This window comes from Zophobas morio, unplaced genomic scaffold, assembly GCF_036711695.1.
Source record: "Zophobas morio isolate AGI-343-1 ecotype UQ-CSIRO unplaced genomic scaffold, CSIRO_AGI_Zmor_V1 ptg000012l, whole genome shotgun sequence".
Taxonomy (NCBI): domain Eukaryota; kingdom Metazoa; phylum Arthropoda; class Insecta; order Coleoptera; family Tenebrionidae; genus Zophobas; species Zophobas morio.
In genome coordinates this window covers 26021097-26033507 of record NW_026972117.1, presented here as the reverse complement: position 1 = coordinate 26033507, position 12411 = coordinate 26021097, and the positions used below count along the sequence as shown (strand labels likewise).

The 12411-nt window shown below is 33.9% G+C and overlaps 1 protein-coding gene across 1 annotated transcript in view; it reads right to left on the bottom strand.

The window, feature by feature from the left end:
• Positions 1 to 12411, bottom strand: part of LOC135128453 (homeobox protein OTX2-A-like) — a 53781-nt gene that overhangs the window by 4031 nt on the left and 37339 nt on the right. The window contains exons 3-4 of the mRNA XM_064055363.1: positions 8904 to 9070; positions 8001 to 8152 (exon numbers count right to left, since the gene is read on the bottom strand). Of these exons, the coding sequence (XP_063911433.1) occupies positions 8001 to 8152; positions 8904 to 9070 (319 nt within the window). The remainder of the gene's footprint in view (positions 1 to 8000; positions 8153 to 8903; positions 9071 to 12411) is intronic.

Here is a 12411-nt window from a genome sequence, read left to right as displayed (position 1 = left end):
TGAGTCAATAATGATCAATGACCATAATATATCTTTTTCTACTTCACCTCTCATCGACTGTTATGAGAGGACCGAGAAAAAATTTCGAGTATTGACTTCAAACTTTATAATACAATCGTTATTTTTCTATCTATGTAGTCTTCGTCCAAGTTTATACTTGTTAGCGGTGTTCTGTTTTAAAAATGACTTTTTATCCATTCTCTAGTTTTCAAATTTCTTTTTTTTTCAATAAAAGCAAACCAATTAACTTTGAATCTCAAAATTATGCAGCTGAATTATTGCAAATGCTTAAGGTTATACGTTAATCAAAATTTATTCGTTTATGGCCTCCCCAAAAAATGATGACGTCAACTTACAATACTGCCGAATAAGTATTTTTTAAATTCTTCTGTATAAATCCTTGTTGAGTTTTTACCCTGCATGCAGATTTTTGGGACAAAAAAATCTAGATTTTATAGCAATATTCTACAATTTAACTTTGAAACTGGAAGAATCGAATGCTGTCAAATCTTGCAAATATTTTATGATAATTTGTTCGTCATCATCAATTTTAACGAAAGTTTTTGAAATTTATGAGTGCTCAAATTTCATTTTCTTTAACTGCTAATGCTTGTAATCTGAATGTGCTAATAGTCGAATTGTTTCGAAGTATAAACATAAATAAGCGAAGTTAAGCATTTACTGAGAAATTGAGAATTCTACATTTTTTCCCGTTGTTAATTTGTACTATAATAATTTCTTTGCCTGCTAGTACAAAAAAAAGGTTCATGTTGCAGCTTTCGCGTACATGCAAAACGAGTAACAGGAAATATGTTTTAAGTAATTTTGTGGTTTCATTTTAACGAAACATCTATCAACTACGTAATTTAAACATGTTAATACCCTTATGACTCATAAGTAATCTTCTATTTAACTAATAAATTGTAGGTAAGTAGAGTAAGCTTTCCCTAAAAAGGCAAGGTGGGGCAATGCTTCGTCTAACCAAATCGGTACATTGCGCAACAAATTACTATAATTGAGAAGGTATAAATGACAAATGGCGCGCGGAGGATTGTCATCCATAAAGAAACAAACACACGGGAGAGCAATTTGTCGCCTAGGGTGTAAGGCTGGGGTTCCCTTGGTAAATGAACAATAGCCGTGGGCGAGGCGTGCTTGTGCATTACGTTGTATAGCTAATAAGTTAACGACCGACTCTCAACAATCGTACCATTCATTCTTAAATGGATCGTTTTCTAATGTGGTCCTTACTGATTTATTATGACTTTGCATTGTACATTTTGTTATATGTCCCTGCGTTCTGATTGTCATGTTGGTTAACGATTTTATTGTTGGCACACGTTCAAGATCACTTTCGCTGTTGGACATTTCGATGAGAATATTTCGTAGTAGGTAGGTACAGAGGGTGCAGGCTACGACGCACACACACAAAAAAGGTTTTATAAAGAATTGTGTTTGTTTGGGAGAAAGTAAATTTGCTAGGATTTTAATTATGTGGAATTACTGTTTCGTTTTTGTGATGAGAAGATGGCGAAAATCTCACTCGGTTCTAATATTGTACTCATTAAATTTGTAAAAGTGTGTATAACTTATAACTTGACTTTTTTGTTTTTTTTTTTTGCATAAAATAAAACTCTTTTAGAACGTCGAAACTGTGAAGTTTTAGTTTTGAGGATAAGAACGACAAATTCTTCTAAGGATTATATCTCTGTTACAACAAGCTTCCTAATGTTTATGAAGCAGTTTAGCCAAACAAATACCAAAGATAACCAACAAAGGTGTTTTTCATCATACCAAAGTGTCCCTATCACATAATTATAGTCCCAGCGGACAATACCCAGCTTTAATACGAAGAATTACCATATCTTTTATGACATTTTTATACTCTTCGTTAATCCATTATTTTGGTTTAAATAATTTTTGCAAACAATAAATAAACTAATAAAAACTGGTTTACAGCAACCCTTATCTCTATAAATTAGTTTTCTAGGAGATTATAATAATAAATTGAGCTTAAATGGAACTAACATTTTATTTGCAGGTATTTGATTTGTAGCTTTATAATTTTTTTCATTTGTGGTGTTAAACCTACCAATACAAATACAAAATTCAAGAAATCGTTGTAATTCTAGAGCTGTTGTATTAAAAAAAATGGTTTTAGTATTTTATTTATTTCGGAAATCCGGAGTCAAAAACTGTTAGAGATCGTCGATATGAAGTATGCAATTTAAATGCGTGTTTTGGTTTTATAAACTTTTGAATGTTCTACTGTAAATAGGTACCTACACAAATTTTCATTTTCATAAGGATGAATGAGATAAAAGGAACAATGTAGTTTCAAGAAATTCCATGTTCAAGTATTTTTAATTTTAAAATTATCCGTCACAATTTTCTACTAAAAGATTCTTACATTTTCCACGAATTGTGTTTAGTGTGAATTAAATTTTCGTCAATGATTATTCATACATATTTATGTTACTGTAGGTAAGGTGAGATTTTGAACAACCCGTATGTTTACATAGTTGGGTTCAGTAAAAGTTATTTTCAAAATTTAATTCGGATAAAAACGCTGTAATAAACATGTAACACTGTAACTGTAAAAAGTACGTCAAGTTGACTTTGAAATTTTGTAAATTTTGCTACTTCGCGGTGATGATTCATAATTCGCTATCACTTGTCGCAAACATCACTAATATCAATCAAAACCTAATTTTCTTAAGCTTTCTCAGAATTTACTGCTTGATAGGTAGGCAATCAATAATTCAGGCTGAATGGTAGATTCGTATCTATCTCATGGAAACGCCTAATGCGAAATTTAATGGGAGACCTCCTTCCATTGTCATCATCACTCATTATACCATTCAATCGTTGCCATTTGATTTGCTCTTACACTGATATAAAATGTTTTTATACAGTTTTTTTTTACGGAAAATCTGAATATTTAATCAAGGCGGATTCATAAAATTGAAATGACGTTATAAAATTATTGGCGGGGATGAATAGACAAAACAATTGGTCCGGTAGTTAGGCGGGCACACAGACACCAGACAGCCGGAAACAGGACATCAATTTTTTCATACTCTAGGGGTCATAAACGTCGAGAAAACAGGAAAGTATCCATTCCCTGGATAGACTGTATTACAATACTTCCTTAGCTTACGCTCGGGACGCAAAAATGTAAAATAAAACAGAACTAAAAAATCAAGGAACAGTTATTTAGGAGTCGAACAGAGATGTGGTATAAATAAAAGTATTGACTCAACTTTTTTCATAAAAATGGATGTGTGAAAATATTTTTCTTAGGCGCCTATTATCGCGGCGGTGAAAAAACCAACCTTCCAACGTGATCGGTAGTGTGTTTTACTGCTGTGTGTTTTTCACAGTTTTGGTGAGTTTGTTCCAAAATGTTTAACTGTTGAACGGCAGTAAAGTGTTCCTTTCTCCGGCCATATTCTTTAATTTCGAGCTAAACTGGCGATTTTTAGGTTTGTTGGCATTCTTGATGCTAACATTTTTATCGATTTTGTTTTTGCTGCCAACAGATAAGTTCTTTTAATTGAGGGAGGTCTTCTACGGCGGCGAGCGCAGTGTTCGCTTTGGGAATTGGTTTTTCTTAGGACTATTCTTTGTTGTTTCTTTTGTTTTAATATTACCGCCACTCAGATGGCGGCTGGTTCACCTGATTTTCCTAGTAAAGACCAAGCAATAGTTCTTATTGCGGTCGAAAACTGAGTATTGTACCACTATGTTGTAGCAATAGGTAATATTGTTACTCCAAAAACTGTTAGATTTGCCTCCAACATGTCCAAAAGTCGTATTACATTTATCTTAGTTCGAAAGAGTTAGTTGATAAAATAATTGATAAGCACCCCACCGTTAAAGTTAAAGGCATAGATGTAGCGGTGTGTCCTTCGATTCCGCATGTATATACATATGAGAGGAGGTGCGGTTTGTATATATTTTTCAAAATATGCCAATTTACAGGTCACTTCGCTATCGTTCGATAAATGTAGTATTGAAGCCTTGTTCCTCAAGTTGTGTGATAGGTATGTTACTTTTCTTTTGGGCTGTGTATATAGGTCTCCTTCGTCTTCAATTGACAATGATAAAATTTTAGTTGACTTCATCATAAACGTTTCGAGTACCTATGAGAAATCTTTTATTTTTGGCGATTTCAACATGCCTGATATTTCATGACCTCTAGACACTAGTTTGTAAAGAATTTGAAGTGCTTTAGAGCCTCAAGTGTCTTTTCTTATAATAATTTAATTAAATTTCTTAGAGGATACGTCATTTGCTAAAATCAGTCTTATCTTAGCAGGTACTAGCCCCGCCCACCCACCCTCTCTTTTCTTAGAGAATATGTCATTTGCCAAAATCAGTATTAACATGTACTAGCTCCACCCACCCGCCTTCTCTTTTCTTAGAGGGTATGTCATTTGCCAAAATCAGTCTTATTTTAGTAGATACTAGCCCCGCCCACCCAACCTATCTTTTCTTAGAAGGTATGTCATTTGCCAAAATCAGTTTTATCTTAGCAAGTACTAGCCCCGCCCTCCCACCCTCTCTTTTCTTAGAGGGTTTCTCATTTGCCGAAGATCGGTTTTATTTTAGCAGGTACTAGCTCCGCCCTCTATTTTCTTAGAGGGTTTCTCATTTGCCGAAGATCGGTTTTATTTTAGCAGGTACTAGCTCCGCCCTCTATTTTCTTAGAGGGATTTCATTTTCCAAAATCAGTCATATCTATCCGAAGAAAAGAGAGGGTGGGTGGGCGGGGCTAGTACCTGCTAAGATAAGGCTTATTTTGGCAAATCACATACCTTCTAAGAGAAGAGAGGGTGGGTGGGCGGGGCTAGTACTTGCTAAGATAAGACTGATTTTTGTTAATAAGACACTCTCTAAGAAAAGAGAGGGTGGGCGGGCGGAGCTAGTACCTACTAAGAAAATTCTGATTTTGGCAAATGAGATACCCCTAAGAAAAGAGAGGGCAGGTGGGTGGGGCTAGACCTGCTCAGATAACAATGATTTTATTAGAAGGTATGTCATTTGCTAAAATCAGTCTTATCTTAGAAGGCACTAGCCCCGCCCATCCACCCTCTTTTTTCTTAGAGGGTATGTCATTTGCCAAAATCGGTCTTATTTTAGTAGATAGTAGCCCCACCCATCCTCCCCCTCTTTTCTTAGAGGGTATTTCATTTGCCAAAATCAGTTTTATCTTAGCACATACTAGCCCCGCCCACCCATCCTCTCTTTTCTTAGAAGGTATGTCATTTGCCAAAATCAGTCTTATCTTATCAGGTACTAATGCACCCTCCCAACTTTTAGTTGAACTGTTGATTACCAGCCATCTTAATTAATCAGCTGGTTTTGGAACCTACGAGATATAGACCAAATCAACTCCTTCTCTACGTGACTTAATATTCTCTTCCGACGACAACTCACTGGTCAAGTTGGATTACTTAAGCCCAATTGGCAAGTTATATTATGTTACCTTAAATATTGCCCTACAAATTAGCTTTAAACCTTATATGAGGACCGTCTCAATTAGGAAGACGTGTATAGATTTTAAAGCCGTAGGTCACAATCTAAACGAACTTCATTGGGAATCGATATTGTCCAAGCATCAAGTAAGTAGTCAGTGATAACTAGAACGTGTTTAAAGGTATCATTCATGATAAGGTTGGGGAATATACGAACATCGTAACCGTTAAAAGATCAACAAAAACCCTTAGATTGATCAGTAAAACTTTAAGGTTAATCAAGAAGAAGTGGGCTCTGTGACGCACTTTTAAAATATCTGGTTTCGAGACTGATTATGCAGACCACAGAACGTTCTCGAATCAACTTAGGGTCCTAAAGCAGTTTTATAAATGTATTCATTCTGAATTGTCGGGTTCTGCTGGGCCTTTACAGACAAGAGATAACTTTGACAATATATATAGTGGACAATAGTCAGATTTAATGCCCATGATTACAGATTCCAGGAATACTTTTTCTCTTAACTAAACTAAGAATGTCCAATACTCCAGGTCCTGATTTAATGAGGGCTAGTGTTTTGAGAAATTGTGCGGAAGCACTCGGTGTCCCCATAGCATTCTAATGCAGCAATCTTTTAAGACAAGTTCCTTACCAGATGATTGGAGGACTGCAATTGTTCGTCCTATTTTTAAAAAGGGTTACAAATTTGAAGCCTTAAGTTATAGACCGGTCGGTTTAACGTCGATTGTCGTTAAAATGATGGAGTCCATAAGATATGTAAGTTTATGTTAGACCATCAAGTTATCCCACCCGAATGGTATGAAAAATCGCTCCTTTGTTGCTCACTTGACTAGACAAGGGACTTAGACTCCAAGTGTCCTTTTGATATTATCTATTTCAATTTCTCCCTAGGCATTTGATAAGGTTCCAAAGCATCGTCTTCTTTATAAGCTTCAACACTGTGTTATACGGGTAAATCTTCCTGAATGCATTAATTCATTCTTAAGGGGAAGTTTCCGTGTTAAGGTTGGGAATGCGTTTAGCAAGAGTATTGATGAAGTGGAGTACCACAGGGCTCAGTACTCGGCCCTTTTATTATCTACACGGTTGATTTTCAGAATTTAATGAAAGATATTCATGTCATACATAATTGGTCCAAAGACTGGTTACTCCCCTTAAATTTGGACATGTATACTACTTTATATATTGGTAACAAAAACCCCAGACATCCATATTGTATGGGCAATATTAAGTTATCCAGTACATATTCGTATCTTGATTTAGGTTTTGTGATTAACAGCAATCTATCATGGTCAGAACGTGTTGTACACGTCACGAAGAAGGCTAACAGAAAGTCGTTTCTGCTAAGTAAAACATTCGCTAAAGCAACTCCTGTGGCTTTTTCAAAATTACATAAAATCTTTGTGAGGCCTTTGCTTGAATTTGCTAATTATTGTGTTTGGTCCCCTGTACTTCAGCAGGATATTCGATGTCTGGAATCGCTTCAGCGAAGGGCAACCAGATTCCCATATGGCAGAAACTGGCCACCATATCATGAAAGATTTGCTTACATGAATCTTTGTTCTCTTTCCGAGAGGTGAAACAGAGGTGACGTCACTACTATCTTCCAAGCTCTGAAGAAAATCGATTCCCCGATTAAACACCTGTTTCCTCTCAATACTTCTGATTGTACAAAAGGTAGTGAAATGTCAAAATTACTTTTTTTTTGACTGACTTGTCACTTTTTTTATCTTTTTGACCAATTTTTATGAATATTTTTTTTTGTACACGCTTAAATTAGCACTTTGGTTTTTTTCAAATCTGCATGACTTTTTTCTCCAACAACGAAAAAAGATTTTCTAATCCAAAAACCATTTACATAACTAATTATTTTTCTGTATGGTCGCCTAAAAAACGTTGGTGTACCTCGGCTAAAGAGAATCTTTTCGGTCTCAAACTTCAGTTCGGCCGAAAAAGTTCTTCTCTATGGTCTTGATACTCAAATACCAAGTATTTTAATCCTCAATATCATATTTAGTGACATTTTACTGTACGATTAAGTTAAAACAATTTACCAATGCCCTCCTAGGAGGTCATAAACACGATAATTTTTCCTGTAAAAAAATCGTTATAAGTATTTTTTATGAAAAGTGAAAGATACTGTACATTAATAAATGTAGGCTATTATCAAACAAATTGCTACAATTTTTTATCACATTACATATTGGTTATTCTCCCATCTCATTTATAAGTAGATTTCAGAGTTTAAAAGCCAAATTACTTACTTCGGTTACAAGTTAAACACGGAATATTAAAACAATAATTATTGTGACCCGCTTGTTAAAAATAATGTTTGTTGCTGTATATTATTATTACTAATTTATAATACAAATTTTATTTTTGCTAAAATGCGTAAAAACAAAATTAATGTACGGTATTTCGTGGTGTAATTTTTAGCAACCGTGCTCGTTGCCATCGTTTCAGCTTAAGTTTGCCTTATTTTGCATAATAAAAAAAAATACCTGAACTCTGGATTCTGGCAGATTAATTTTGAGAGCAACTTCTTCTCTCATAAAAATGTCAGGGTAACGCGTCTTTCCGAAGAGGGTCTCCAGGACGTCAAGTTGAGCCCTGGTGAAGGTCGTCCTCTCCCGGCGCTGTTTTCGTTGATTACCTGCGCAAACACATGAATCAGGATTACCACCTCTAATCCCCCTCACTCATTAAAATAGCTCAAAGGTACAAAACAGCCAGTTCTTGTAGACAATCGAACATCGCTTTATTTATAACAAAAAACAACGAAACAAAGAAAATTCGCGCCAAATGTGATTGAACAGATGTTTATTTTTGCAGCTGAATTTCTGCGGAATTTAGGCTGTGGCGTACAAGCCATAAATCAGTCGTGATTTGGAATAAAAGCTGCAATAAAATTCATGTAAATGTGAAATTCTGCAAAAGCGATATTATGTGAACGTGGGTTGCATATATTTTGTTTAATAACATAAATGAGTGCTTTGGTACTGTTTCGGTTTCAGTAAATTTAAATAATTTACCTAAAATAACATATCCTCATATAAAATATAAATATTTTCAATTACAAATTTGATAACCACTAAAACAGATTGTGAAGATTTATCGTATTTATTCGTGAATAATAATTATCAATAAAATTATTCTGTTTTATATAAAGTCTTTTATTCTTATTTATGCATTTGTTGAAGCAGATGCATTTTGTAAATAATATGAGATCATTAATCATTTATGTTTATCGGTGGTATGTGCAAATTGTGGTGCTTAAATTTAGCTTTAATATTTATGTGAGAATTACAGAATATTTTTACTATTTTAGCAAAAATGTTGATATCTTTTGATTTCAGCTTTTGCAGTTATAATTCAAATTATATTTCTTGTTTACTTTTTATTACCTCCTGGATATCCTGCCATGGACGAGTGGAGCGAATCCACTGGTAGTCCATGTAACCCTAAGCCTGGCACGGGGTACGGGGTTGACTTTAAATAGGCCATGCTTGAAGAACTTCCGCCGCAAGTACTTCCAAAACCCGGGAATGACAATTCGCTGTCGGGATTGCATCTGTAAAAACATACTGTTTTACTCCAAGAATTGAGATTTAGCACAAACGTTAAAATTTACGAATTCAACCAATGAAAATCAAATTTTATGTAACTATAAATTTCTTTCCAACTTGCTTGGAACGTAAAAGAACTATTTTTAAAAAAGCAGACCCCCTAACAACTTTGAATATCATTCATTAAAGGCATCTAAAACGTGCCTTGATTTTATAGCGAATACCACATTTTTAACTGTTTTTGAGTGAGATTTAGTTCCATTCAGAATATTAATTAAGTTTAGTTTAGTCTTTATTGAAAAATAGGTTCTAACACGCATTTTTGCATGTTTTTATAGTGTGTTTTACTATTATAGAACAGATTGTAAAGATTGTTCCAAAAAAATGTATGAACCTTGATTGTTTTACAAAAAACTTACTCAACTTTTCCCAAAATTGCACCAAAACAGTAACACTTATTTATTTATCAAAATAAATATTGTTACGAAATAAACCCATACACAGCCCCGGTACGACGCTTATGGGTTTTTTCGAGGGTGCTCTAGTATACACGGTGACGATGACTCAAGAAAAGCCTGAAAGCGGAAGTCGCGATGAGTACTCCAGAAAAACCTCGATCGCGGAATATCTAGAAGGGAAGCATGGGAACGGTTCATTCAGTCGACGAGAGAAACCAGTCAAGTTACGCCGGAATTATTTTATACATAATCGCTGTGTAATTAGTCGTATAAATTTAATTATTAATTAATAATAAATTTGAGTTGATTTTTAATTATCGAACAACGTAACAATATATTTAATACACTTAAAAATTGCGTACCACTCTTATCATCTTTGTACTTTACTAAAATGTACACATTGACATGCATGCAAATTTAGATTATTTTCATATGGCACGGCAAGTAAAGTGAGAAGTAAAGAAGTACAGGAAATCAGTAAATTTAATTTTTCATTTTAAACCAGTTTCTATTACGTAGATTTGAATGTTATAGTTGTTGTTATTTTTTCAAACACACCACTGACCCAGAAATGACCAGCGTTCAGACTTCTATTATTACGGATGCGAAGACAAAAACAAATATACATTTATGAAATGGTTGCCAAAATGACACAACTTTCGAAATCTTGTAATCACAGAATATAAAGTGGCCTGCTGTTATTTTCGAATCTTATCTCATTCCCGAGCTTCGCCGAGTACCGATTATTTTGCACGCATCAATTACAAGTGTCCTATACTACTCTGATCCAGTCGGTTTTGCGTTAACCTATCCTCATCTACTATTCGCCAAATTTAATTTACAGCTCTTTTTGCTAAACCAAGAACAGCTTTCAGTTTATTGCAAATGTTTCGATGTTGATTATAATGCACTAGTAATTTTGAAACGCTATATTTGTTCCACAATTTTTATTTCCCGAGCGTACAAAGAAATAGGTCTCCCATTTTCGTCTATCTGCTTATCTGTCTGCCTGTGCGTCTATCTGTCTGTCCGTCTGTCTGTCTGCCGTCTGTCCGGATTTTTATTAGATAGATAATCTCCGAAACTACTGGACCGATTGTTGTCAAATTTTATATGTGCATTATGAATATCATGTAAAAGGTAAAACACTAACCAAACTTTGTCTAATTATCCTCACCAATAATGTGATGACGTCACTTCAAAATTGTACATAGCAAATGGGTTTTAAATTGTATAAAATAACATAGTCGTAGACATGTAGTTTATGACACCGTGTTGATTTTTTACCCAAAACGTCGAGATTTTTGGAAAAAATTAAGATTGTAAAACAACATTTTGCAAGTTTTAAAGTTAGTGTAAGTATGGTAAATTTTTAATCAAAATATATGTTTTTACCCCCAAAAAATTGATGACCTCATCTCAAAATTTTGCCGAATAAATTCTACCTAAAATGTGGGAAATATGATGAGTTTTTACTTGTAATTTATCATTGCATTCATATTTTTTTGATTTACTCATACAGGTAACTCAAGAAATTAATGAATGAATATTGATATTTTATTGGTTAAATCAGGAACGACTCACTTGATTTATCCAGAAAATTGTGGGAATACAATACTGTTATTTTTAGTACTACACTGCGCCAATCCAAGTTGATATACGTGTCCTCGCAAAAATGTTGATGACGTCATCATAAAATTGTGTGAAGTAAAAACACATTTGAAACATAGGCATAGCATTTTTTACTTTAAGATTATATACATGCATATTTGATTCAAAGATAAATAAAAATCATGGCAAAATTAGTGACAAATTTTGCAGACTGATGAAGCCAAAAAAAGCAAAAGCCCACTTGATTATTTCTCAATGACGGGGGAGCTCACACTTTCCGAGATTAATGTTCCTTCTGCTTTAATGTAATAACTATATATTTTAATTTCCTTTACTTTTTACTGATATGGACTTCAAATCACACATTTAAGTAAAATTCTGTTTCTGATTTTGTAACTATGGCACCACTCGAAAATCGAATTCCCCATTAAGCTATAAATACGAAACCCATCCCAACAACATATCAGACAGTACTTTTTTGATAAATGCTATCAGTTTCATGTAAAACACTTCGTTAGTGAAATTATTTTTTTTACTCAACGTAGCACAAATAAAAAATACATTTCAAAGTCTCCACGTATGAATAACTGTTAATAAATACGATTGAGTTGAGTTGATTCATGAGTCACCCTTTTCTTTAGAGACTTCTTATATTTTAAGAAACATAGTTCAGGACTAGTTAGCGGTCTAATAAAAAATAAATTGAATTTTATAAGACGTTGCTTAAGTATTTTCACACAAGGATCTTATCCTTAAACCTATAACTTGCAGAAAAGTTTTTTTTACAACTAATTATTATTAAATCTTCTTTTATATTACTTCAAAGTTGAAAAGTATAGAAAAGGATTTATGTTTACTTCATCAAGTACTTACAACTTGCGATCAACAAAAATCGTCTTCTAACTAGCTTCGGAGGATTAATCCGTCCTTCTCATCGTCTGTTACAGATAGCTGGTAATGAGGAAGACAGATAATCAGCACCTGCAGGTCGATTTTTGTTGACAGCACATTGTAAAGTATTTATAAAATAATATGAAAACTCGAACAGCAAGATGACAGTTCAATTTAAAATTTCCTCTTAAGCAAACGGTAAATGTTGACTGATTAATAAAAAACAAGTTTCTTTTTGAAGTCAGTTTGACGCTACTCTAAATTTAAAGCAATTTTGAACGAATATGATGTGTATTTCGGAAATTCGAATTTATACTCTTGTTAAAAACGATTTACATTTAATATACTTCTTTAAAGAATCTTACAACAAGATTAATAATAACCAA